This window comes from Mustelus asterias, chromosome 3 (assembly GCF_964213995.1).
Source record: "Mustelus asterias chromosome 3, sMusAst1.hap1.1, whole genome shotgun sequence".
NCBI lineage: Eukaryota > Metazoa > Chordata > Chondrichthyes > Carcharhiniformes > Triakidae > Mustelus > Mustelus asterias.
In genome coordinates this window covers 22930263-22957439 of record NC_135803.1, presented here as the reverse complement: position 1 = coordinate 22957439, position 27177 = coordinate 22930263, and the positions used below count along the sequence as shown (strand labels likewise).

At 42.2% G+C, this 27177-nt stretch overlaps 1 protein-coding gene across 1 annotated transcript in view; it reads left to right on the top strand.

Moving 5' to 3' along the window:
• The window catches only part of LOC144487994 (uncharacterized), a 116316-nt gene extending 97408 nt beyond the window's left edge, over positions 1-18908 (top strand). Inside the window, exons 37-42 of the mRNA XM_078206018.1 lie at positions 2512-2610; positions 6677-6883; positions 8209-8386; positions 12811-12925; positions 16176-16348; positions 18609-18908. Coding sequence (XP_078062144.1) covers positions 2512-2610; positions 6677-6883; positions 8209-8386; positions 12811-12925; positions 16176-16348; positions 18609-18684 — 848 coding nt within the window. The 3' untranslated portion in view covers positions 18685-18908. The remainder of the gene's footprint in view (positions 1-2511; positions 2611-6676; positions 6884-8208; positions 8387-12810; positions 12926-16175; positions 16349-18608) is intronic.
• The last annotated feature ends 8269 nt before the right edge of the window (positions 18909-27177 follow it).

The following is a 27177-nucleotide window of genomic DNA, read 5'->3' as shown; positions in this document are numbered from 1 at the left end:
TTCGTACCCAATGTAAGCCCGAGGTGGGTCTGATGCCATTTTGGGTCTCACGGTATTTAAGCGTCTCTAGCAGCTGCTTGAAATCAGCATCAGGCTCCGAGCAAATGCTAATAAAGAGTCACATACACGTCTCAAGACTCCTCTCAATAATTTGCTCAAGGCGAGAGGAGCATATCCCTGTAATATTGTTACTTAACCAGCAATCCTTTAATCTTAGTTTACTTGAATGTTGCTCAGGAGGAAGTGCCTCCTAGCACAGCAACAATAACCCAAGCAACTACTAGCCCACACTCATTCCCACTTCCCAGCCTACCCTCTTCCAGAACCAAATGAGGACCACTACTGATCAGCATAACTATCTCAAATTGGTGTGCTGGAAAGCAGCAACCTATTACCAGACACCCAATTGTTGTTCATCAGAATTATGCTAATGAGGCCTAAGTCCTAGTTTTGAACAAAACCTCCAATCTCCATGTTCTGGTGTATCGTTTTGCAGGCCAAACAAGGGCCTAAACAAATTTCCAACTTCATATTCGTTTGATAATGTTTACCCTGTTGATAATGTTTATCCTATTTGTTCCCTGACATTTAGCCATCTCGCTTCAGCTTAGACACTCTGGGATAATTTTCAAATTGCTATTTGGATGTAAAACTAGCATTTCAATGAAAAAAAAACCCAGTAGTTTCTATATCGGGCAAATTGATCTGCAACATCAGATTTACTACTGGAGGGCAAGTTGAACATCTATTATTGCTTCCTACCTCCCATCATTACTGAGAACAAATTTTATTCTATAGCCTCTGCATTTTGGTAGATTGAACCAGGGCAGGACTTACTCAGTTAATGGTAGGACATTGGGGAGAGTTATAGAACAAAGAGATCCAGGGGTACACATTCATAGCTCCTTGAAAATGGAATCACAGGTGGACAGAGTGGTGAAGAAGGCATTCGGCATGCTTGGTTTAATTGGTCAGAAGGTTGAATACATGAGTTGGGCCGCCTTGTTGAAGCTGTACAAGACATTGGTAAGACCACACTTGGAATACCTGTGTACAGTTCTGGTCACGCTATTAAAGAGAGGATATTATAACACTAGAAAGAGTACAGAAAAGATTTACTAGGATGTTACCGGGATGGTTTGAGTTATAAGGAGAGGCTGGATAGACTGGACTCTTTTCCCTGGAGCGTAGGAGACTTAGGGGTGATCTTATCGAGGTCTATAAAATAATGAAGGACATAGATCAGTTAGATAGTCAATACCTTTTCCCAAAGGTAGGGGAGTCTAAAACTAGAGGGCATAGGTTTAAGGTGAGAGGGGAGAAATACAAAAGGGTCCAGAGGGGCAATCTTTTCACACACAGGGTGGTGAGTGTCTGGAACAAGCTGCCAGAGGTAGTAGTAGAGGAGGGTACAATTTTGTCTTTTAAGCAGCATTTAGACAGTTACATGGGTAGGATGGGTATAGAGGGATATGGGCCAAATGCGGGCAATTGGAACTAGTTTAGTGGTTAAGAAAAAAGGGTGGCATGGATAAGTTGGGCCGAAGGGCCTGCTTCCGTGCTGTAAACCTCTATGACTCTGGTCTTTCTTGCTATGCCCCAAATGAAACAGGTCAGCACATTCCTGCATAACTATGATGCCAGTGCTGACCTTGAGTGGCATGATGAACAGGAAGTAGCTATGCCCATTACCGGGCAGAAGGAAATGGGACTGTCACTAGGCAGATTAACGTAAAATCATACAAAGTAGTTGATTTTTAACTCAACCCATCAGGCTGGAAACTGGCAGCAGTACATAATCTAGCCACTGCAAACCACCTGCATTTCCTTTGACGTTAACTATGCCATTTCACCATCAGCTGCGCTAATATGTTCCCTGTCCCAAAAGAGGCCCATTTCTCCCTTTATGACATGGCCCACCTCGACAATTCATCTACAGGCAAACTCTCATCCATTTGTTTGTATCTCCAGTCTCAATTATTCCAATTCTGCTCTCTCCTTCATCCCCCAGCCTCTCTTTCACCCTCCAGCCTCTCCTTCACCCTCCAAAACCTTCAGCCCATCCAAAAGTTCTGCTGTCCATATCTTAACACGTGCACAGCTCCATTCATCCATTCGCCCTATATTTGCTCAAATCCCTTCATGGCGGCCCTTCCTTGTCTCTGTAGTCCTCCTGTAGCCCTACCATCCTCCAAGAACTCTGTGTTCCTCTTCTGGCTGCTGCCACATCTACTCCCTCATTCTGTGTCCATATCTGTCTGGAAGCTCTGGAATTCCCTCCCTAAGCCTCTCCATCTCTCTGTCCACTTTTAAGAGCCTCTTTTCAACTTATGCTTTAACTGAGGTTTTTATTCACCCATTCAAATATCTTCTTCTTTGGTTCTGTGTTAATTTTGTCCTGTTATGCTTTGTTGAAACAAGATGAAATGTTTTCCTACATCAAGGGCACCATGTAAATACAAGTTGTTATTGTAACATGATACTGTTACTTTTTTTTTGTTTTACACACAGGGAGCCCAGGTCCACCTGGTCCAGGCGGTGGTATTGGGCGTCCTGGAGGTAGAGGACCTCCAGGACCTAAGGGGGTCCCAGGAATTGCTGGAGAACAAGGTAAGCGACAAGAGTTTTGAATAACAATGATCAATTCTTAAGAATCTATTATTATTGGGCGAGGGAGGACAGTGAGAGGAGGCATATGTCATTTCATATTAATAATACAACATACAGTTAAGATAAATTTAAAAATATATTTAAAACAAATTATACCATTGTGTCTTTGTAAGTAAGCACACATTGGGCCCTATTTTACCATTTTGATTCTAAGTGCTGGGCGGACTTGAAACTGGAGTGTTTCAGATCCGACTTTTGGACCCATTCTCAGGTGCCCCCATACACACTCTGCCTGAAAAAAAACAGTGAGTCCAAATCGCGCTGCAGAAGCCTGTGGGCGGGGCTTAACGCACCCGAAATCCTGCAGCTCCAATCGGCGCCCCCGACTGCACATGCGCAGAGAAAAAAAGATAGAATGCGACTCCCCTGCTACATCGCTCAGGGGCCCCCAGTGACCTTGCCCCACTTTCACAACATTACTGACCCCCTTATTCCCCCACCCCCTACACCACCCAGACCAATCACGGCCCACTCCCCCTTCCCCCCGCCAATTGCAGGCAGAGTGGCAGCGGACCCCCCCTTCCCCACCCCCTGAATACAGGCAGAGTGGCAGCGGACTTCACCTCACTGATCTCAAGCAGAGTGGCAGCAGACACCCCCCCCCGCCCCCAACTGATCTGAAGCAGAGAGCCATCAGACCCACCTCCCCCGCCGCCAGCCCCATGATCTCAAGCAGAAAGCCATCGAAAGCTCAGCACTTACCTCCTCAGTAGCTGGAGTGTCCAAATCGGAATTTTGTAGAGCACACCTGTTTCATGCCGATTCTGGATGGGCGAACGCGGTGGTAAAGGGGGAAGTGTCGGTAAGGTTGGGCATGCCATTAAGTCAATGCATGCAAATACATTTAAATGGCCGTCATGCCAGTTTCAGGCACGGTCCCGATTTCGACCATTTTCGGGCCTTGGCAAAGGGGGAACCGGCGCAGAGCCGAGCGCAGATCGTGCTACTCACCTCACGCCCGACTTCAAGTTTTCGCATCCGAAAATGGGCACAACGCGATGGTAAAATCGGGCCCATAGTTTGCCAAACACTCTTCAATCAAAACAGTGGCACTCTATTTTAATTGTGAGAGTGGGCATCCTGAGATTTTGATTTGATTTATTGTCACATGCATTGGGATACAGTGAAAAATATTGTTTCTTGTGTGCTCTACAGACAAAACATACCGTTCATAGAGTACATAGGGGAGAAGAGGGTGCAGAATACAATGTTGCAGTCACAGATAGGAAGTAAAGAAACATCAGCTTAATATATGATAGGTCCATTCATTAGTCTGATGGCAGCAGGGAAGAAGTTGTTGTTGAGTCAGTAAGTACGTGTTCTCAGATTTTTGTATTTTTTTCCTGATGGAAGAAGATGAAAGAGAGTATGTCTGGGATGCGTGGGGTCCTTGATTATGCTGACTGCCTTGATCCCACTGGCAGAATAATGAAGTAAAAGTTTATTTATTAGTCACAAGTAAGGCTTACATTAACACTGCAATGAAGTTACTGTGAAATTCCCCTAATCGCCACACTCCGGCGCCTATTCGGGTCAATGCACCTACCCAGCACGTCTTTCAGACTGTGGGAAGAAACCGGAGCACCCGGAGGAAACCCACGCAGTCACGGGGGGAATGTGCAAACTCCACACAGGCAGTGGCCCAAGCCGGGAATCGAACCTGGGTCCCTGGTGCTGTGAGGCAGCAGTGCTAACCACTGTGTCACTCCTATGGTAGGCATAGTGTCACTCAGCAGAATTTTCACTTTTACAGACTAAGTGTGGTGGTAGGTGGAATTGTCAGCATGTTTCCCGCCGGTTGGTGGGGCAGATTTTTATGCCTGATTTTCTGCTTGTCAGCTCATTAACTCTGCACCAGTGAGCTGCTCACACAATCCTATGGTGGGACAGGCTGTGATTTGACTGCCCTCTGTGGCCTCATGGGGTCAAAGTTCCTGGCATCATATTTAAGCAGCGTCCAACACACATTCACTTTCTGCAAGCCAGCTCATTGAGATGTCCACCAAGAGAAGCAAGCCCTGAGCGCCACCTTTCAGCCACAATACCCTGGTGACTTTCCTCAAGGCCGTCTTCCTGGCAGGGGTGAAACCATGGTCAGGCAGATGACAAGGCTAGCCCATTGCACTGGGGTGCGCTGATACCTGCAATGGTGGGTTTCCCTAAGCTATGGCAGAATAGGAACAGGGTAGCCAATGAGGTTAAACCAAGGTTTTAACTGATGCAATTTTTTCAAAGCCATTTCCGCCTTTTGGCTAAGATGAAGCGTTAGATCAAGGGTGCAGTGCCTCATCCTGTCAGCTTGGATTTTGTTTGATCAAGCCCAAGATGGGTTGCAATATCTTATCTTGTCAGCTTGGATCTTGGTTGTCCCTCATGTGGGGACCATGATTGGACTTAATTTGAATTGACTTTTTTGATTAGAAATAAAGTTCCGAAAGAAAATAAAAATAAAGAAAAAATAGGTAGGTGTTCTCTTTCCAAGACAGCCAATAATCAGGCAGGTTGATCTCCCAGGCTAGGGTAGAGTCAATGATCATAGTAGCCAATGAGGTTTAACCAATGAGGTTTAATGGAGGCATCACCTGATGCAATTTTTCAAAGCCATCTCAGTTGGCCTTTTGGTTAAGATGAAGCATTAGATCAAGCCTGGGATGGGGTGCCTCATATTGTCAGCTTGGATCTCATTTGAACAAGCCCAGGATAGGGTGCAATGCCTCATCTTGTCAGCTTGGATCTTGGTTGTCTCTCTTGTGGGAACCGTTAATTGGACTCAATTGGAATTTGATTTTTTGGATGGAATAAAAATTTGAAAAAGAAAGGTATTCTCTTTCTGAGGGGTGGTGGGGAGGGCAACTGACTTGACCTGATTAACTTGATGGCTGTGACAGCAGCAGTCTACATTTGTTCGTTAAATGCAGTGGAACACTTCTACTCCTTTTGGCCCCACAAAGAAAGAACATTGCTTTTTGAGCCTCTTCCTGTTGGCCACCAGATTTTACAATGTGGGATAGTATTTATAATCTGCATGAGCCTCCTTACTTATTTAAACTTGGTCCATCAATTTATCTTACTCCATTTATTTATTTAACTTTCCTGAAAATACATCTCTGCAAATCACCCAGTGTGATAGAGAGTTCCACCTTCTCACCATTCTAACAAAATACATTTCTCCTGAATTCCTTACTGGACTCGTTAGACACTAGCATATATTTACATCTCCCTAGTTTTGGTACGGGATTCTCCAATCTCATCCATTCCCGGCCCGCTATCAGTGAGAATGGAGAATTTGGCGTTCAGCCAAAAGTGCATTCACCGCAGCGGCACCGGAGAATCCCAGCAACGGATAGGTTGGAGGTTTTGGTGTTGGATTCCCCCCGTAAGTGGAAATTATTTCTCAGTGTTTTGATGAATGGAGAGTCCATAGGACATCCTCTGTCCAGTGGTACATTAAAATTACATTACAAGCTCTTACAAGACCTTGACCCGCAATAATTCATGAGGCTGCCACCTGATTCAAACAGCTGCTTGACCACTCAGCAGCAGGTCCAAGGAAATGTGGTGGAGTGGATAAGTCTCACCATTTTAAATGGTTGCTGCTCCATTTCCACCATTTGGAGGGAGTTAAAAATAGTCTCAATATATGATGTAAATTTTTGGGGGTTTAAATCCTGAGCGGATCTGGCAATGCTGCAATAAAGAGCACATCTCTAACATACTTCTCACAAATTAATACAACATGAGTTCAAACCTATAAGTCCTCACATGCTCACCACTTTCTTGATAAGGAGACATATACTAAAACCGACAACTTTCCCAAGAAGTAAGTAGGAGGATACACTTTGAGACCATGCCAGCATATATCCTACAGGCTGACGTTTTTTCAAGGATATTGGCAGAGGATTGTTTTCACTACTTTTTGCTTTTGGAGCAAGTAAAATGAGGCAATAACATCACTAATTATTCATCTCGTTGCAAATTGAACATATGTTCTTTTTCTTTAAATTAGGACCAAAGGGCTTTCCAGGTCGTCAAGGAAAGCAGGGAGGTCTGGGAACCCCTGGACCATCAAGAATGGATATCCAAGGTGTTATCTTTACACGACATAGTCAAACTATAGAGATCCCTCTGTGTCCAGGAAACACTAAACAGCTATACGTTGGCTACTCTCTCCTCCATGTGCAAGGAAACAAACGTGCATACGGACAAGATTTAGGTATGTTAATCCAGTCCTGAACAAATTTGTTACAATTTAAATGTGCTTAAAACATGATTGTTGCTTATCAGTTTTAGTGTAATTCAGAGCTTCAAGGAAAGTAATCACCATTGGCAAAAGAGCATTAGGGCGGCACACGCTTTCTTCAAATTTAAATTTCACTTGTAACTATTCTACATCACATTAGTTTCATTTTATTCATGCGAGCATCATCATTATTTATTGAGACTAGCTTAGTCAGAGAGCTAAATATACTGGTACGCCTCAAGGTTGGAATTAATTGATTGGTTCCAAGGGAGTTGGGGACATTTGCTTCCTGTGTTGTGGAAAGAACAATGTGTATTTTATATTCACTCTTTATTGAATGTTCATGTTTTCATCCAGTGTTGTACTCAGCTCAGGGCTGAACTTGCTCAGCTGTCCCTTCTTTCCATGCATTTCAAAGGAGATTGTCCAAGATCACTCTCAGCAGGGACAATTGAAATGTTGCTGGTGAACAAAGCCATGTAAGGACTCTGCCAGCTAACACCCTGAGATGGACCCCCATTTGGGCAGTACTGACACTGCCCTTGAGGCCCCTCGTTTTCTTACCTTTTCCCTATTTACCATTTTCTTACCATGCCTGATCACACCCTTTGTCCTCCCCTGAATCCCTATTCCATTGCTCCATGCCCACAGGCCCACTCCACAATTCTTCTCACCATTAATTAACTCTGGCCGATACCAAGCCCCAGGCAGGCTGCCACTCTCCTGCTCCACTCCCTTCTGCCATGGGGTCCAACAAGAAAAACTGTTGATCTTACACAGAACAGCACAAACCCACTGGTGCATGCCACCTTCAGTGATTGTGAATCGGGTGCCATGAGATTCTCGTGCACCACTGACTTTACCTTGAATATAGAAACTGATTTTAAAAATGTGTTACATCAATGAGTATTCATGGTATGCAAATGTTTTGCAAGATCCTGGCACAGTAAGAACTTGACACGCTGCAAACACACCGTTGACTTTATCACTGCAACCCGCCATTGGGAAATTGAAATTTTCCAGCCCCTCTAATTAACTCACCCCATTTCCCACTCTTGTGAATTCCATAAAATCCTGCCAAGCTAGAGACTTTGAAGTTTGATTATAGCATTTGACAGCAGTGCCACAATCCCATTCAATTTACAGAAAGACGCTGTCCCACTTGGCATTTGGGAGCAGTGCTTAACTAGTATGGTACACAGTGCAACATGTTGTATGAATCCAGTCCAGCTGAGCTGCACAGATTTCCGTTATATGTTTCTTTGTTTAATCTACTTGCTGTTTAATGTGGTTTTCAGGAGCTGCTGGAAGTTGCTTGCCAAGATTCAGTGTCATGCCATTCTTGTTCTGTGATGTGAATGATGTCTGTAACTATGCATCAAGGAATGACTATTCTTACTGGCTGTCAACTTCAAGACAAATGCCTATGGATATGGCTCCAATCAGTGGACAAGAACTGAAGCCATTTATAAGCAGGTAGTGCTTTCAATAAACAATCTGTAAGCACCTCTCCAGAAGTCGAAAGATTGATATGCAGACAGGCTTAGCAAGTTACCCAGTGAATAATTGATCACGATGGATCAGTGATGTGGAGTTGCTGGCATTGGACTGGGGTAGGCACAGTAAGTAGTCTCACAACACCAGGTTAAAGTCCAACAGGTTTATGTGGTAGCACGAGCTTTCAGAGCGGTGCCCCTTCATCAGGTGAGTGAAGAGTTCGGTTCGCAAACAGGGCATATATAGACACAAACTCAATTACAAGATAATGGTTGAAATGCAAGTCTTAACAGGTAATCAAGTCTTTACAGGTGCAGACAATGTGAGTGGAGAGAGGGTTAAGCACAGGTTAAAGAGGTGTGAATTGTCTCCAGCCATTTAGTGAGATTTTGCAAGCCCAGGCAAGTTGTGGGAGTTACAGATAGTGTGACATGAATCCAAGATCCCGGTTGAGGCCATCCTCATGGCGTGCTACCAAATAAACCTGTTGGACTTTAACCTGATGTTGTGAGACTACTTACTGTGACTATGGATCAGTAAAGTCCCACATTCAATCACTACATGCTCTGAGTTAGCAGATCAAGGCATCATTGTGACCAGTGGCATCCTGCAAGGACCTGTGTCAGAGCCTCAACTATTCACCATATTTAATAAGAACTTAGATGATGGATTAGAAAGTCATATATCCAAATTTGTCAATGATAGGTGGCATTGTAAGCAGCGTAAATGGAAACACAAAATGAGATATTGATAGATTAAGTGAATGGGTAAAACTACAGCAAATAGATTTCAATGTAGGCAAATGTGAGGTCATCACTTTGGGACATAAAATGGATAAAACAGAGTAATTCTCAGAGTGAAAAGCTGGAAGCAGTGGAATTTCAGAGAAACTTGGAGGTCCAAGTACATAGATCACTAAAATGTCATGAACAGGTACAGAAAATAATCAAAAAGGATGAATGGCATGCTAGCCTTTATATTTAGAGAAATGAAATACAAGGGGGTAGAAGTCATGCTTCAGCTGTACAAACACCTGATTAAACCACACCTGTACTGTGACCTGTTTAATAATAGGGGTCTTCCATTTAATACAAAGATGAGAATTATTTTCTCTCAGAGGGTCTTTAGTCCATGGAAATCTCTTTCCCAGAGAGCAATGGAGGCTGGATCATTGAATATTTTTATGGCTGAGTTACATAAATTTATCATTGACAAGAGAGTCAAAGGTTAAAGGGGTAGACAGGAAAATAGAAATGAGGCCACAATTCGAACAGCTATCAAATAATGGAGCAGGCTCAAAGGGGCCAAATAGTCTACTTCTGCTCTTAGTTTATAGGTTCCTACAAGCAATTCTGGATGTCACATCTTGGGAAGGATATATGGCCTTGGAGGGAGTGCAGTGTAAGTTTGTCAGAAAGATATCTGGACTTCAAGGGTTGGATTATGAGGAGGGTTTACACTAACTAGAGTTGTATTCCCTAGGATTTAGTAGGTTAAGGGGTGATTTGATCAAAACTTTCATGATATTAAAGAGGACAGATAGGATAGATGAAGGCAAACTATTTCTGTTCATTTTGTCACCTAAAAGTTAGAGCCAGACCTTTCAAGAGTGAAATTAGGGAACACGTCGATACATAAAAGATGGTAAAAGTTTGTGGAACTCCCTTCCATAAACGACAATCATTGCTCGATCAATTTTAAATCTGAGATTGATAGATTTTTGCTATTCAAAAGTATTAAGGGACATCGAGCCAAGGTCGGTGTGTGGAGTTAGGATACAGATCAGTCATAATCAGCATGGAATGGTGGAACAGGGCGAGGTGCTAAATGGTCCACTCAGTAGTGGGTCGAATCTCAAACAATGACAAGACAGAGTACAGGAAAGAGAGAGAAAATCTGGTGAACTGGTGCGATGAAAATAATCTCTCCCTCAGTGTCAACAAAATGAAGAAAATAGTTGTCAACTTCAGGAAGCGTAGTGGGACGGCATGGTGGCACAGTGGTTAGCAGTGCTGCTTCACAGCGCCAGGGGCCCGGGTTCGATTCCAGGCTTGGGTCACTGTCTGTGTGGAGTTTGCACGTTCTCCCCGTGTCTGCGTGGGTTTCCTCTGGGTGCTCCGGTTTCCTCCCACATTCCGAAAGGCATGCTGGTTAGGTGCAATGATCTGAACATGCGCCGGACTGTGGCGACTAGGGGAATTTCACAGTAACTTCATTGCAGAGTTAATGTAAGCCTTACTTGTGACTAATAAATAAACTTTAACATGCCCCTGTCTACATCAATGGAGACGAAGTAGAAACGGTCAAGAGCTTCAAGGTTTTAGGTGTCCAGATCGCCAACAACTTGTCCTGGCCCCTCCATGCCAATGCTATCATTAAGAAAGCCCACCAAAGCCTTTACTTTCTCAGAAGACTAAGGAAATTTGGCATGTCCGCTATGACTGTCACCAACTTTTACAGATGCACCATAGAAAGCATTCTTTCTGATGGTACCACAGCTTGGTACGGCTCCTGCTCTGTCTAAGCCCGCAAGGAACTAAAAAGGGTTGTGAACGAAGCCCAGTCCATCACTCAAACCAGCTTCTCACCCATTTACACTGTTTACACTTTCCACTGTCTCAGAAAAGCAGCCAACATAATTAAGGACCCCACGCACACCAGACATGCTCTCTTCCACCTTCTTCCGTGGGGAAAAAGATACAAACGTCTGAGGACACGTACCAACCGACTCAAAAACAGCTTCTTCCCTGCTGCCGTCAGACTTTTGAATGGACCTATCTTCGATTAAGTCGATCTTTCTTTACACCCTAGCTATGGCTGTAGCACTACATTCTCCATTCTCTCCTTTCCTTCTCTATGTATGATATGCTTTGTCTGTATTGTGCGCAAGAAACAATACTTTTCACTGAATACAAATACAAATGTGACAATAATAAAACAAATCAAATTCTGTTCCTCTGTTCCCAGACCAACATTAGGGTTCTACTTGGGATGGGGAAATTAGTCAGTATTCCCATTCCTGATCACCACCCAGTGACCCTTACTGAAAATTCACATGTCCGAATATAGGCTAGGATTCTCCCAACCCACTGCGCTACTCGACTAGTCCAGTGTGCCAGGTGACAACAGCAGGGGGCCTTCAGCGGGATTCGCAAGTCTCACAGGCTGTTTTTTTTCAGAGTAATCAGCTCCGCGCCGGAAATCATCGCAGAGCTGATTAGCATATTGAAATCTGATTTTCAATATGATTAGCGGACCCGAGATGGTAGTCTCTGGGCCCGCTAGCATCTCCTCCTTCCCCCCCCCCCCCCCCCCCACCCCCCCCCCCCCCCCCCCCCGCCTTCCCCGGGAGAGGTTCCCACCAGTTATTATCCCGCTGGTAGGGATAGAGGCCATTGTGGCCCCACCAGGAGGTCAGGGGCAAGGGGGGTTGCCCTTTGGGCAGTGCCAGCCTGGCACACTGGTACTGGCCAAGGAGCACACTCGCACTGCCCACCAGGCATCAGGCAGTGCCAAGGCAGTGGGGCCAGAGGGAGACAGGGCATACTGGGGGGTGGGGCCTATTGGGGGTGATTGGTCGTGGGGGGGGACCCGCTGCCACTTTGCAATAGGATCGGTGGGAGGGAGGCGGGTGATCGGGGATGGTCATCAGGGGTGGGGTGGTCGGGGCTGGCCCAGAGAAGATCTGGTAGGCCAGCAATCGGGGTGGGGGGGGTCAGGAAGGCCAGGGATCAGGGGGAGGAGGGAGTGTTGGAAGGCCAGCGACCAGGAGGGGGAAGCCAGCGATCAGGGTGAGGGTTCGGGAATAAACAGGAGGCCAGCGATGGGGAGGTTCAGTGCGCATGCGCCAATCTCCACACTGACAGATCAGCGCATGTGCAGTGGCCCAATCAGTGTTATGCTGCTGGCCTCTTGGGTGAGATAAGATAAGGCCTGACCCTTCCAACTTTCTGGCATGATGCACAGAGTGTCAGAGATTCGTTCAGGTAAGTACGCCCAAAAAACAGGTGGGAAATACTCTTGTGTTCCCGCCTGTTGGTCACTTAGTTGTTTTTGGGAGAATCCCAGCCATTGAGTGAAGAAAAGATTAGATTTTGTTTCCATTTCTCAATGATGCCTTTCACCTTGATGAGCACAAAATTAAACATTCACAAAGAGGGCACTTTCTTTTGCTTAGGAAAAGTCTTGTTGCCTGATTTAATGTATTTGAGCTGTTTTTTTAGTACAGTTCACAGATAACTTCATCACTTTTCACACTAAAACACTGAATTGTCCATTCATTTCAAGTATGATGTAAACGCAAGAATTCACGGCTAAATACATTACATTGGTCTGACAATAGTTAAGTGACTGAATAATAGTAGGCCGCATTACGCTAACAGTAAATGTGTCTTGTTATCTAGATGTACCGTTTGTGAAAGTCCTGCAATGGTCCTAGCTGTGCATAGTCAAACTGTTCAGATCCCACCATGCCCGAGGGGCTGGAGGTCCTTGTGGATTGGCTATTCCTTTGTAATGGTAAGTGTATGAACAACAACATCTTGTCCTTATACAGCATCTTTAGTAGAAAAAGGCACTTCACAGGGATATTAGAAAAATGAAATCTGACACCGAGTCACATTGTAGATAACAGGGCAGATCATAGAATCTCAGAATTGTTACGGTGCAAAAGGAGGCCATTTGGCCCGTTGTATCTGCACAGACTCTCCAAATGAGCATCATGACTTGGTGCCAATCTCCCGCCTTTTCCCCATACCCGTGCATCTTGTTTCTATTCAAGTAATCATCTAATACCCTCTTGGATCCCTCAATTGAACCTGCCTCCACCACACTTCCAGACGGTGTGTTCCAGACCTGAATCACTCATTGTGTGAAAATGTTTTTTCTCACATCACATTTGCTTCTTTTGCAAATCACTTTAAATCCATGCCCTCTCATTTCTGATCTGTTTACAAGCAGGAACAGTTTCTCCCTATCTACTCTGTCCAGCCCCCTCATGATTTTGAACATCTTTATCAAATATCCTCTTTGCATTCTTCTCTCCAAGGAGAACAGTCCCAACCTCTTTAAATGTATCTTTATAAATGAAGTTTCTCATCCCAGAGGCATTCCTGTAAACCTCTCTGCACTCTCTCCAAATGTGTTCACATCCTTCCTATAATGTGGTGCCCAGAACTATACACAATATTCCAGCTGAGGTCTAACTAGTGTCTTAAATAAGTCCAATATAACTTCCTTGCTTTGTACTCAATGCCCTTATTAATAAAGCACAGAATACTACATACTTTATTAACTGCTCTCTGCACCTGTGCTGCCACCTTCAACGATCTATGCACATATACACCCAGGTCCCTCGATACCCCTACACCCCTTTAAGAATTTTACCCTTATTTTATTTGTTACTCTATATTCTTCCCACCAAAATGCATCACCTCACTTTTCTCCACGTTGAACTTCATCTGCCACCTATCTGTCCACTCCACCAACTTGCCTATGTCCATTTGAAGTTCTACACTGTTCTCATCACAGTTTACAATACTTCCATGTTTCATGTCATCTGCAAACTTTGAAATTGTCCCCTGCATACCAAGATCTAGATCACTAATATATATCAGGAAAAACCAATGGTCTCAATACCAACTCCTGGGGACTCCACGACAAATATTCCTCCAGCCTGAAAAATATCCATTGACCATTACTCTCTGCTTCTTATTTTTAAGCCAAGTTTGTATCCACATTGCAACGGTCCCTTTTCTTCCATTCACTGTAACTTTTCTCACAAGTCTGTCATGTGGTGCTGTATCGAATGCCTTCTAAACATCCATGTACACCACATTAACAGCATTACCTTTATCAACCCTTTCTGTTATCTCCTCAAAAAACTTCAGCAAGTTAGTTTAACGTGCTGGCTCTTCATAATCAACCCACACTTTTCCATGTGATTACTAATTCTATTCTGCGTAATTGTTTCTGGAAGCTTGCACACCACTGATGTTAAACTGACTGGCCTGTAATTGCTGAGGCTATCCTTACAACCTTATTTGAACGAGGGTGTAACATTTGAAATTCTCCAGTCCTCTGGCACCTCCCCTGAGTCTAGAGAAGACTGGAAGATTATGGCCAGTACGTTCTCACTTCCTTCAATATTCTTGGATGTATCTCATCCGGTCCCGCTGCCTTATCAACTTTCAGTACCAACAGTCTATTCAAAACTACCTCCTTATCAACTTTGAACCTTCTAGGGATAGAGTTTCCTTGTCTGTCACCATGTCCTGGGCAGCATTTACCTCCTTGGTAAATATGATTGCAAAGTATTCATTTAATACCTCAGCCATGCCCCCAACCTCTATGTGTAAATTCCCTTTTAGGTCCCTAGTCGGTTCTACTACTCCTTTTATCACCCTTTTACTACTTATATGCCAATAGAAGACTTTGGGATTCCCCTTTATGCAGCTGCCGGTCTTTTCTCATAATCCCTCTTCATTTCTCTAACTCACTTCCCTTTGAACCTTCTGCATTGTATTCTGTACATAATATTCTGGGTGTTATTAACAGGGGAATAGAGTACAAGAACAAGGAGATTATACTGAATTTATACAAGACACAATCCAAAGATGTGTAGGTTAGGTGGATTAACTATGGTAAACGTGTGGAGTTATGGGAATAGGGCAGAGAGGAGGCCTGGGTGGGATGCTCTTTCAGAGAGTCGGCGCAGACCTGATGGGCCAAATGGCCTCTGTCTGCACTGCAGGCATTCTACGATTCATCTGTGGTAAGCACACCTTTTCTTCCTTATCTTAATTTGTATCTCCTTTTTCATCCATGATGTGGATCATGGCTCCACATCATGCCTACCACCAACACCGTAAACCGCCGGTTCAAAGCGGAGAGGATTTCCGAGAAGATTGCACATATCGACAGATTATCTTGCAATTGAGTCTTTGTCTATATATGCCCTGTTTGTGAACCCAACTCTCCACTCACCTGATGAAGGAGCAGCGCTCCAAAACCTCGTGATACCAAATAAACCTGTTGGACTTTAACCTGGTGTTGTGAGACTTCTTACTTTTTCATTCAGGGAGCGCTGTATTTTTTTGTCCTACCTTTCCCTTTTAAGAACATATACTTAGACTGTGTTAGACCATTTTCATTTTGAAGGAAGTCCATTGTTCAGCTACAGTTTTTCTTGCCAACCTCTTGTTGCAGTCTAACCAGCCCAGTTCTGTTCTTGCCCAATTAAAGTTGCCTGTCCCCCAGTTAATTATTTTACTCTGGATTGCCTATTTTCCTTTTCTTTCATCAGATGACCAAAGCCTAGGTTAAAGGGGTAAGTTTTAAGGAGCATCTTAAAGGAGGAAAAAAAGGAAGAGAGACAGAGAGGTTTAAAGAAGTAATTCCAGAGTGTAAGCCCTTAGCAGGTGAAAGCACAGCCGCCAATGGTGGAACGATTAAAAATGGGTCAAGAAGTCAGAATTGGAGGAACTCAGTGATAGTGGTCACCGACTGACACAATTGATCAGACAGAGCAATGAAGGATGTTTGTGGCAACTATGAGAATTCATGTTAGAAAAAGGGATAGAGACAAAAGTTCAGTCAAATTATTATAATAAGTTGCAATTGTGACAAGTACAAGTGCTCTTTTACTTGTCGTTGGATCAATTCAGTATAAAGGAAGATGAATCTCTTAGCCTCTGTAAACGTTGTTTTTCATTTGTACTTGTGTGACTTTTTTTTTAATGAATGGTTTTTTCCTCCCCTTCATCTACAGCACAGAAGCTCAGGTGCAGAGGGGTCAGGCCAAGCATTGTCTTCACCCGGTTCATGTTTAGAAGAATTTCGTGTTGCGCCCTTTATTGAATGCCATGGGAGGGGAACGTGCAATTATTATACAAATGCCTACAGTTTTTGGCTGGCGACATTGGATCCCTCACAAATGTTCAGGTATAGAAATAGTACCTCAGGAAGGTCACTGGTGCCTGTTTTGTGTGAAATTGAATTTATTCTCAGCTCCTTACATAAATTGAATCATGGATTTATCACTTTTGTAAGTGAATGGAGATACTTTGTGGACCAGATTATTATATGTACAAGTGCTAATATGCTAGATATGGAAGTTGGTTGGTTCGTAAAAGACTAATTTATTTCATCCTTAAATTTTTTGTTTATTTCAAGTTGGGGGTATTGTAATATTTTCTGGTACCCTAACAGAAATTTATGCTGAACCAAATGTTGAAGAATCATTGGAAATTGAGTTCATCTTGAACAATAATGCAAAACAATTGACTGCAAATTGACAACATATTTTACAGTGGTTAGCACTGCTGCCTCACAATGCCAGAGACTTGGGTTTGTTAATGTTACTTGGCACTTATCAGCAAAGCCTGGATATTGTCCAGCTCTCGTGGCAAACTGGCATGGACTGTTTCCATTAGCTTAGGAGTCACAAATGATATTGAATACTGTGCAATTATCAGTGAACGTTCCAATTTTGACCTTATGATTGAGAGAAGCTCATTAATGTGGCAGCTGAAGATGGTTTTGCACTACTGCCCAAAATAAATTTTACCTTTCTAGTGGCTTCCTTTAGGTATAAAACAGGAATATTTACAGTTCTTTGGGTATAAAACAGTAATATTTATAATTCTAACCATGTAAAAAAAACTGGGCTTTTCCAAACATTTCCATATCAGGGACTTCTTAAAAATATCGAAACATTTGGTGACTCAATAGAAATATTAACTCTCATCCAGGAACTGCCTGTGCTAACCTCTAACAGTGCACGAAGTACACAGTCCTATCATTCCAGGGGAAACAATTACTTGTTGTACAACAGAAATAACAGACTACTAAGCAAGTGGAAAATATATATCATTTATAGAATTCTAATAGCACTGTTTATGAATGCCCCAAAACCTATTGACATGGGGATCTCCTCAGTTTGAAAGCCTGTATTTTGGCATAAAGAGATGAGAAATATTTTTACAAGAAAGAAAACACATCATGGTTGTAATTCAACTTCAGGAGGGACTTAAATCATTCAGTAACAGATTGAGCCACATCACATTTCAACAGAAAAGAATGTTGCACAGGATACATGATAATATGGGATATATATAACATATATATGTATATATTACATAGGATATATATAATCCACTACAACCCATTTTGGATCCTTGTCGAAGTTGAACTTCAGGGAAGACGTGGAGGCAGAAGGGGAATTCAAGGGTGCAGCAACATTGGATGCCTTGCATCCAACCCACCTCTGCACCTGGCAGCCTGTGCATTCGTTTCAGAGTCACCCACTCCAACTCCTGATTCAGTCTGCCCCCACAACTGAAAATACAACCTGTAGGCGGACATTTTTAATGATCCTGTTTGCTGAGTCAGGAAATCTCCTGACTTAGCAAACCCGACCTGGAGCCGAACGTCTGGGCCTCGGACTGTCTAATGTCCTTATGGGTGTCTGATTGTGGTGAGTAGATGATGCACATACCCTGGTGGAGAACAACAGATCATCATCCTCTTCCTGCAATGCTGGCTGTCTCTGCTCTGGACCCCACAGGTACTAACCTCCACTGTGACCTCCGTCCAGGTCACCATGATCAGACAGGAGGACCTCATGGGAAAACAGTACTCTGTGCCTTGCCTAGACAGCCTGGAGGAGAGTCTCCAGGGAAGCTTTGCCAACCACAAGGGCGCATGCTGTTTTCTTCTCTGGAAACATCATGGACATCCAGACTGGAGCTCCTGCCCTGCGATGAATGAATAGCTGTCCGGGTGCCCTTTAAATATAGCATCTGGAACTTCAGCCTCATCAGGAAACAATGGGGACAGTGACTTTCTGCCCACTCCCACCACAAGGTTAGCCATGCTTCACATGGATGGATAGGTAATGAGCTGAACAATGCAGGATCGCACATGTTTAGTCATCCCTCCCTCCAGGGGAAATCACACCCACATCTGCTCCTGCTACAGAACTTAAGACTCCAGAATGGAAGATTTCTCCCCTCATTTCAGACTCTTCATCCTACAGGTAGTGTATATGGTGCTTTGCTTTAAAACCTTGCAAAGACTTGATCATTGTCTTCATTAATCCAGAGATTTTAGGTTGAGGTCATAGTTTACCCATTTACTAACTTAGCATAATTACAGTGCTGATGAGATGAACCTAAAGAAATTCTTTATATTTGTGTTGCAGGAAACCCAGGCCACAAACACTAAAGGCAGGAGATTTGCTATCCATAATCAGCCGCTGTCAAGTCTGCACAAAATAAATGTGGACTCAAAAGGATATAATGGTGCTATTCCTAATAATATTTTGAAATGTTTTAATATAGCATTGAAAATAATCAGATGCTATTGTTTTACGGTGCTGATTAAATTCTAGCAAATGCAGCTAACAGACCTGCCACTTTGCTATGTTGGTAACATTTACAAACACACTCATGCCAACAAAGTAATTGGTAGTCAATAAAGTGATGGTGCTGTTACCAAGCTTAGCAAAGCCTCTGCCACTTTTCTTTACTAATTATAAATATTTTAAGCGTCTTTTAGTCTCGATGTGGATTCCACCCATCTTCACATCATAATAAAACTAGTGTAAGACTTTGATGGAGCATCACACACTAATCATTTTCAGACATCTGATGATTTCAACATATCTTTGGCCTAATTTGTGAGTCTACATGATAGCTTTGAGCCACAAGTAGAATTTATTTAATAATGTGTGCTTAATATATGATCTAAGCCCTATAAAGTGAATGAGCATTGACTTTGTACCCACGGTTACCTATATATTTTAGTAGTTATTCAAGTTGTACTAAGTAGTATCCAGTACAGCACAACCCATTTTAAACTGAGATGAATGTACCCAAACTGATTTCTCCTAAAGCCCTGAGCTACACCCAAGCCTAAATTCCAGAGAGGAAATCATTGTCTTCCAGGGCCTTGTAGATTATTGTGCAATAATGGGTTGCATTGAAAATTTAGACGAAAGAACTAAAACTTTGCCGGGAATTGGAAGGTTGTTCATGGAGAAAATGACAATTAGCACATACAATTTTTTTCAGACACCTTAAGGGCTGAGATAATGCGCAGCTGAAGTATAAATCTTTAACATAAGGTAATTTTTGCATTTTTAATTGAGAAATATAGGTCTGCCTTCAGTTGAAGCAAGTGCACAATAAGTCATTAATACCATCAGTTTCCATGCTCAACTTCATTATATAGTAAATTGCTACACACCTCTGCACTTTATCTTGAACTGGTCAAAGTACAGATGTCTGAAGGACATGCTCCTTGTTTGAATGCTTCTACTTATTATGTCACATGTTAAGAATGCAGTAAATATGTAGTCAAGCTAATAGGAGCAGCACCAGAACATTTTCTTTCATTCATAGGATGTGGGTGTTGCTGGCTAGGCCAACATTCATTGCCCATCCCCAATTGCCATTGAGAAGGTGATGGTGAGCTGCCTTCTTGAACCACTGCAGTCCATGTGATATAGGTGCATCCACAATGCTGTTAGCAAGAGATTCCAGGATTCTGACCCAGCAAAAGTGAAGGAATGATGACATAGTTCCAAGTCAAGATAGTGTGTGATTTGGAAGGGAACTTACAGATAGTGTTCCCATGCTTCTACTGACTTTGCCCATTTAAGTGGGAGAGGTTGTGGTTTGAAAGGTGCTGTTGAAGGAACCTCAGTGAGTTCTCGCAATGCATCTTGTAGATGGTACAGAAACGTTGCCGCTGTTTGACAGTGGTGAAGAGAATGAATGTTTGAGGTGGTGAATAGTGTTCTGATCAAGTAGGCAGCTTTGTCCTGGATGGTGTTGAGTCTTATTGGAGTTGTACGTATCAGGCAAGTGGAGAGTATTCCATCATACTCCTGACTTGGGCCGTGTAGATCGTAGACAGGTTTTGGGTGTGAAGTTGTACGAACTAAGGAATAGCATGATGGGAAAATTGGTCAGCTATTTGGTACAATATAAGCAAGGCTGACTCCGCATAACTTTAAGGCTGTATGAGTAAATAAAACAAGATAAGGTCAGGGATGACAGAGTCACAGACCTTCTTCTGTTCCATCAAAGGACAAGATAAGGGTATGAATGATGAGACAAAAAGTTCTAGGAGGTCAGCAAGTTATGACATGATTAATGACATTGCTTATGATTCTATTACTAATCGAATTCCTGAATATGCTCTGGTCACGCAAACTGATAATGATTATGTATAAATACTGAACTGATTCTTTGTGTAAGCGCGCACTTGTGGAAGAATCAGCAGTTGTACCAACTGCTCTCTGACCTAAGTTTCAGCCATATACTGCATGCAGTCTTTTCATAAATAAAGGCTTGTTATTTTTTCTGAACGAACTTTGTTGAGTTTTTTTTAATCGCAGTCAAGAAGCAGGAAAGTTTCCACTTCAAAATGGTGAGTCAGGAGGTGAGTTACTCTCCACAGAAATTCCAGCCCCTAAGCTGCTCTTGTAGCCACAGTATTTATATGGTTAGTCCAGTTCAGTTTCTAGTCAATGGTAACCCCCCCAGTATGTTGATAGTGGGAGTTTCAGCAATGGTAATGCCATTGAACATCAAGGGGAAATGGTTAGATTCTCTCTTGTTGGAGGTGGTCATTGCTTGGCACCTGTGTGGGGTGAACGTTATTTGCCACTTATCACCCAAGTCTGAATATTGCCCGGGTCTTTCTCAATTTAGACATAAACTGCTTCAGTATCTCAGGAGTCGTGAATGTTGCTGAACATTGTGCAATCATCCATGAAGATCCCCACCTCTATCCAAAACAATTGACTTATTTACCTTAAAATTATATTTCTGTAGTTTTGGAAGGTAATGGTGAAGCGGTATTGTCACTGAACTTGTAATCCAGAGACACAGTATAATGCCCTTTGAACCCAGGTTCAAAACCAATCATGGTAGATGGTGGAATCTGAATTCAATATCTGGAATTAGAAGTCTTATGATGACCATGAAACTATTGTCGATTGTCGTAAAAGCCCATTTGGTTTACTAATGTCCTTCAGGGAAGTAAATCTGCCGTCCTTACCTGATCTGACCTACATTTGATTCCAGACCCACAATATTATGGTTGACTCTTAAATGCCCTGGCAAGCCACTCAGTTCAAGGGAAATTAGGAATGGGCAACAAATGCTGGTCTTATCAGCAAGTCCCACTTCCCATGAAAGAACAAAAAAAAAGTAGTAAAATGTATTTTTTGGAGGGTAATCTCTAGTAGTTTCCACAGGGGTTTTCTCACTCTCCCACATTTCTGAAGAAGACTAACAGAAACCCCAAAGAAACACATAACTGGCGATTCACACCAATATTCTGGAGATTCTGCCAATGTTATGTCAGGACAATGTTATATCAGTGGTGCAACCATTCTTTGTGTAATTCCCTTTTATGTTAGATGCTGATATCTGTTGTCCCCTGGTGCCACTGACTACTAATAACATCTGGTATGGCACAGTGGTTAGCACTGCTGCCTCAGCGCCAAGGACCTGGGTTCAATTCCGGCCTTGGGTCACTGTGTGGAGTTTGCACATTCTCCCCGTGTCTGCGTGGGTTTCCTCCAGGTGCTCCAGTTTCCTTCCACACTCCAAAAATGTGCAGATTAGGTGAATTGATCATGCTAAATTGCCTCTCATTGTCCCAAAATGTGTAGGTTAGATGGCTTAGTGTTGAAGTGGAAACTTTCTTGCTTCTTGACTGTGATAGAAAAACTCAATAAAGTTTGTTCAGACAAAATAACAAGCCTTTATTTACAAAAAGACTGCATGCAGTTTTGGCTGAAACTTGGGTTCAGAGAGCAGTTATTACAATTTGCTAATTCCTCCCCAAGTCCGCGCTTACAGAAAGAAACAGTTCAGTATTTATACATAATCATTATCTGTTAGCGTAACCAGAGCTTATTCAGGAATTCGATCATTAATAGAAGTATAAGCAATACCATTAATCATGTTATAATCTGTTGACCTCCTAGAACTTTTTGTCGCATCATTCATACCCTTATCTTGCCCATTGATGTGACAGACGAAGGTCAGTGATTTCCGTCATCCCTGACCTTATCTTGTTTTATTTACTCCTATAGCCTTAGGCTATGAAGAATCAGGCCTCAGAGGTCAGGCAATTGGAATAGCTTGACCTTCTCTGATCTCATTCATGTCATAAGTTATGCGAAGTCAGCTTTATCAGGTTTGCACGGAGGTCAGTCATGTTTTAAGTTATGCGGAGTCAGTCTTTCTTATATTGTACCAATTTTCCCATCATGCTATTCCTTAGTTCATATAACTTCACATTAGCCATGGTAAATGTGTGGAGTTACGGGGATAGGGCGGGGAGAGGGATGGTGTAACATACTCTGACAGAGAGTCGATGCAGACTCGATGGGCCAAATAGCTTCCTTCTGTACAGTAGGGATTCTATGAACCAACTAACAGCCAATAATGCAACCAATTTCTCTAAGGTTATATGGCGGATGCTCAGCCAAGAATATGGAATAATTTATTACCCTTTTGTTAACACCACTTGGCAATGTTATTTCCAAGTAATTTTTCTCTTCCATACTAGATTAAGCCTTTACCGTATTAAATATTTCATTGTATTATGCTGAAATAAAAACCTATGATAGGGTACAAGTTATAATCTATAAACAATGATTGCAGTGGTGGAATGTTCTTAATATAATCAACAATGTGATGTTAAGTTTTGTTCATACAAACTTCATTACTTGTATTTAAAACATTAATGTAATAATTTTGTCAGAGCATTTAATGGAGATGTGTACTAGCTTTTTTTTAACCTCCAAGCAATTTTGATTGTGTGATTTTAAATTTTTCTTTAAATATTACAATATAAAAAGGTATATGTGGCATTATAATCATTTGCTATCCGTGGCCTAATGTAGTATCAATGAAATGAAGAGCAGAACATTTTGGAATTAGTGATTTATTACTGGGGAGTAGGTAATGCTGATAATTTCACATTCTTATGTACATACTCTGATTTCTTGGAACCATTGTTTTTATGCAACATTTTGTAAATAACTAGTTGTTAAAAATTTACAAGTAAAACTGAGTTGATAAAACCAATCCAGTCTTGGATAGTTCTGTGCTCGGCACATCGAATAAAAGTATTGCCATCCATTTTCTCAGGTTTCTCCCAATCATCAGCTTTAACTTCATGCAGAAAATCTCCGAAAACCCCAGAGGATCTTACCCTGATGTTACAATGGACAATCAAGAGAACCTCTGTGGAAATTCAATCTCTACAGCTCAAAGAGTGACATGTGTTATCTTTCCAAAAAAATAAGCAAAGTCTTTCCTCGTCAGGGTGTGTTTTAAATATATAAGCAAACTCAGTCGTGGGTGCTGAGCTTCAGGAGTCTGCAGCCCAATCTACACACATGTGTTTGTGCTAATAATGCAAGGTCAGCTCATTTAAGTGGTAGGACATTCAGTGCCCTGGTGTACAGAGCCTGAAGTTCTTTAGAACACACATGGTCAAGAGACTGAAATAACCACATGTATGCTGTTCGAGGAGAGTTGGTCATCCTTAAAAGTCAGTGGAGGGCAGCAAGCTTGGATATTACAGAAGAGCTGTGGACTGAATAGATATTCCAGAAACATTCCTTATGATACTTTTGGGGATCACAGAATATTTAATTATTCAGAATTTTTCCTTAGGAGATTCATATATTCTGTGATAAAATAGGTAAACGTGTTCTGTAGAAGATGGATGAATGGCTTTATCTCATATAAATATAACAATTCATTTGAAAAGGGAATAGTGACAGAGGCCTGGTGGACTGTTAATATGTATTCTATATTTAACAGAATAAGAACAAGACCAATTAGCTTAACATCAGTGGTACGAAAGATAATGGAATCCAATGCATCTAAAAATTAAAAATATAACAGAATTGTCAGCATGAATTTCAAAAGAGAAGATCATGCTCGACCAATCTTGTTGAATTCTTTTAAGAATTAACAGTATGAGTAGACACAGGTGATTCAATAATTCAAAAGGCCTTTGATAAACTCAAGACTAAAACCAGAACCTGTGGAGTCAGGAGTTAGAAAGCTAGCTACAAACTGAAATTATTAAATATAGCTCCATAGACTGGCAAATGTGATGTTCACAGTAAGGAGTCTAACAACACCAGGTTAAAGTCCAACAGGTTTATTTGGTAGCAAACGCCACGAGCTTTCGGAGCGCTGCTCCTTCGTCAGGTGAGTGGGAGTTCTGTTCACAAACAGGGCATATAAAGACACAACTCAATTTACAGAATAATGAATAATGATTGGAATGTGATGTTCCACAGGGATCGGGACTGGAATCAATGTTGTTCACAATTTACGTTAATGATATGGACTCACGAGTTGGAAGTACAATTTCAAAACTTGTGGATGACACCAAATTGGTGTAAATAAAGATGCTGTAAATAAAAAGAAAATTACAAAATACTGGAAGACGTTAGCGATAAATAAACTCAGAAAATAGTGGCAATACCCAGCAGGATAACAGATCAGATCAATGATCTTTCATCAGAATTTATCATAAATTTTCAGCATCTGGAGTATTTTGTTTTTGTAAGACAAAAATCAGTTTGCAGAATGTGCATGTTTTTGGCAAATGAATTTCAATATACATAAATATAACATGGTGCAATTTGTAAGAATAAGGAAGCCACATATTGCTTGAATAATGAGAGTCTGAATGGGGTAGCGGAGCAAAGGGATCGAGGGGCACAGCTACACAAAATCACTAAAAGCAGCAAAACAGATTAATCAGACCATAAATAAAGGAAGCCAAGATCTTTGGTCCATTTCTAAAGGGATAAACCTGAAAATCCAAGAAATCATGTTAAACGTTTGGGAGTACCATGCACAGTTATGATATTGAAAAGTTCTGGTCTCCATGTTATAAAAAACATATGAAGGCATTAGGGAAAATGCAAAAGACATTCACAATGCCTTTCAGAACTGAACAAGTACACTTATCAAGAAAGACTGAAATTGGTGGGCTTTTTTTTTCCAAAGAGAGGGCCTTAGGATAATTAAAGGATTTGATAGGAATGGCATAAAAATGTTTCCACTTGAGGGTGAATAAATATAAGATAATAAACCTATTGGCTATCTAATAATGTTATTTATTAGCTACAGATAAATCCAAAATGATAAAACTATTTACAAATGGTAAAAATGGTACAAATGGTACAAATATAGAACACTCAACCACAAGCAAGTAGTCTCACAACACCAGGTTAAAGTCCAACAAGTTTATTTGGTAGCACGGGTTTTCGGAGCGCTGCTCCATCAGGTGACTGGGAGTTGGGTTCAGAAACAGGGCATATATAGACACAAACTCAATCACAAGATAATGGCTAGAATGCGAGTCTTAACAGGTAATCAAGTCTTTACAGGCGCAGACAATGCGAATGGAGGGAGGGTTAAGCACAGGTTAAAGAGGTGTGAATTGTCTCAAGCCAGGACAGTTAGTGAGATTTTGCAAGCCCAGGCAAGTTGTGGGGGTTACAGATAGTGTGACATGAACCCAAGATCCCGGTTTAGGCCGTCCTCATGTGTGCGGAACTTGGCTGTCAGTTTCTGCTCGGCGATTCTGCGTTGTCGTGTGTCTTGAAGGCCGCCTTGGAGAACACTTACCCGAAGATCAGAGGCTGAATGCCCTTGACTGCTGAGGTGTTCCCCAACAGGGAGGGAACACTCCTTCCTGGTGATTGTCGAGCGGTGTCCATTCATCCGTTGTCGTAGCATCTGCATGGTCTCGCCAATGTACCATGCCTTGGGACATCCTTTCCTGCAACGTATCAAGTAGACAACATTGGCCGAGTCGCAAGATTGGTATGACTCCTGCTCTGTCCAAAACCTCAAGAAACTACAAACGGTCATGAATGATGCCCAGTCCATCACTCAAACCAGTTTTCCATTCATTGACACTGTCTACACTTCCCACTGCCTCGGAAAAGCAGCCAGCATAATCAAGGACCCCATGCACCCCGGACATACTCTCTTCCACCTTCTTCAGTTGGGAAAAAGATACAAAAGTCTGAGGACACGTACCAACCGACTCAAGAACAGCTTCTTTCCTGCTGCCATCAGACTTTTCAATAGACCTACCTTCTATTAAATTGATCTTTCTCTACACCAGAGCTACGACTGTAACATTCTGCACTCTCTCCTTTCCTTCTCTATGTATGGTATGCTTTGCCTGTAAAGTACACAAGAAAAACTTGAAGCTCTTGATAATTTCCACTTCATCGTTGATGTAGAAAAAGATACAAAAGTCTGAGCTCACGTACCAACCAACTCAAGAACAGTTTCTTCCCTGCTGCCATCAGACTTTTTTATTAGACCTACCTTATATTAAGTCAGTGGTTCCCAAAGGGTGCGGCGCGCCACACTGGTGCGGCGAGAGAGGATGGCAAGTGTGGCGGGAAGATTCAAGGACAATCAAAGAAACATTTAAGCATTGTTTTATTCTTTCTGGATGTCCCATGATCATATTATAAAGTAGTTGTGTTCTATGTTATGAATCAAGCACTGCTAGGAGTTGTTGTTTTTTGTTTTTGATGAATGTATTTCTTATCAATAAAAAATTCGGTGTGACGTGAGCAAATTTTTATTCCGAAAGTGTGACCCAGTGAAAAAAGTTTGGGAACCACCATATTAAGTTGATCGTTCTCCACACCCCAGCTGTAATTGCAACACCATATCCTGCACCCTCTC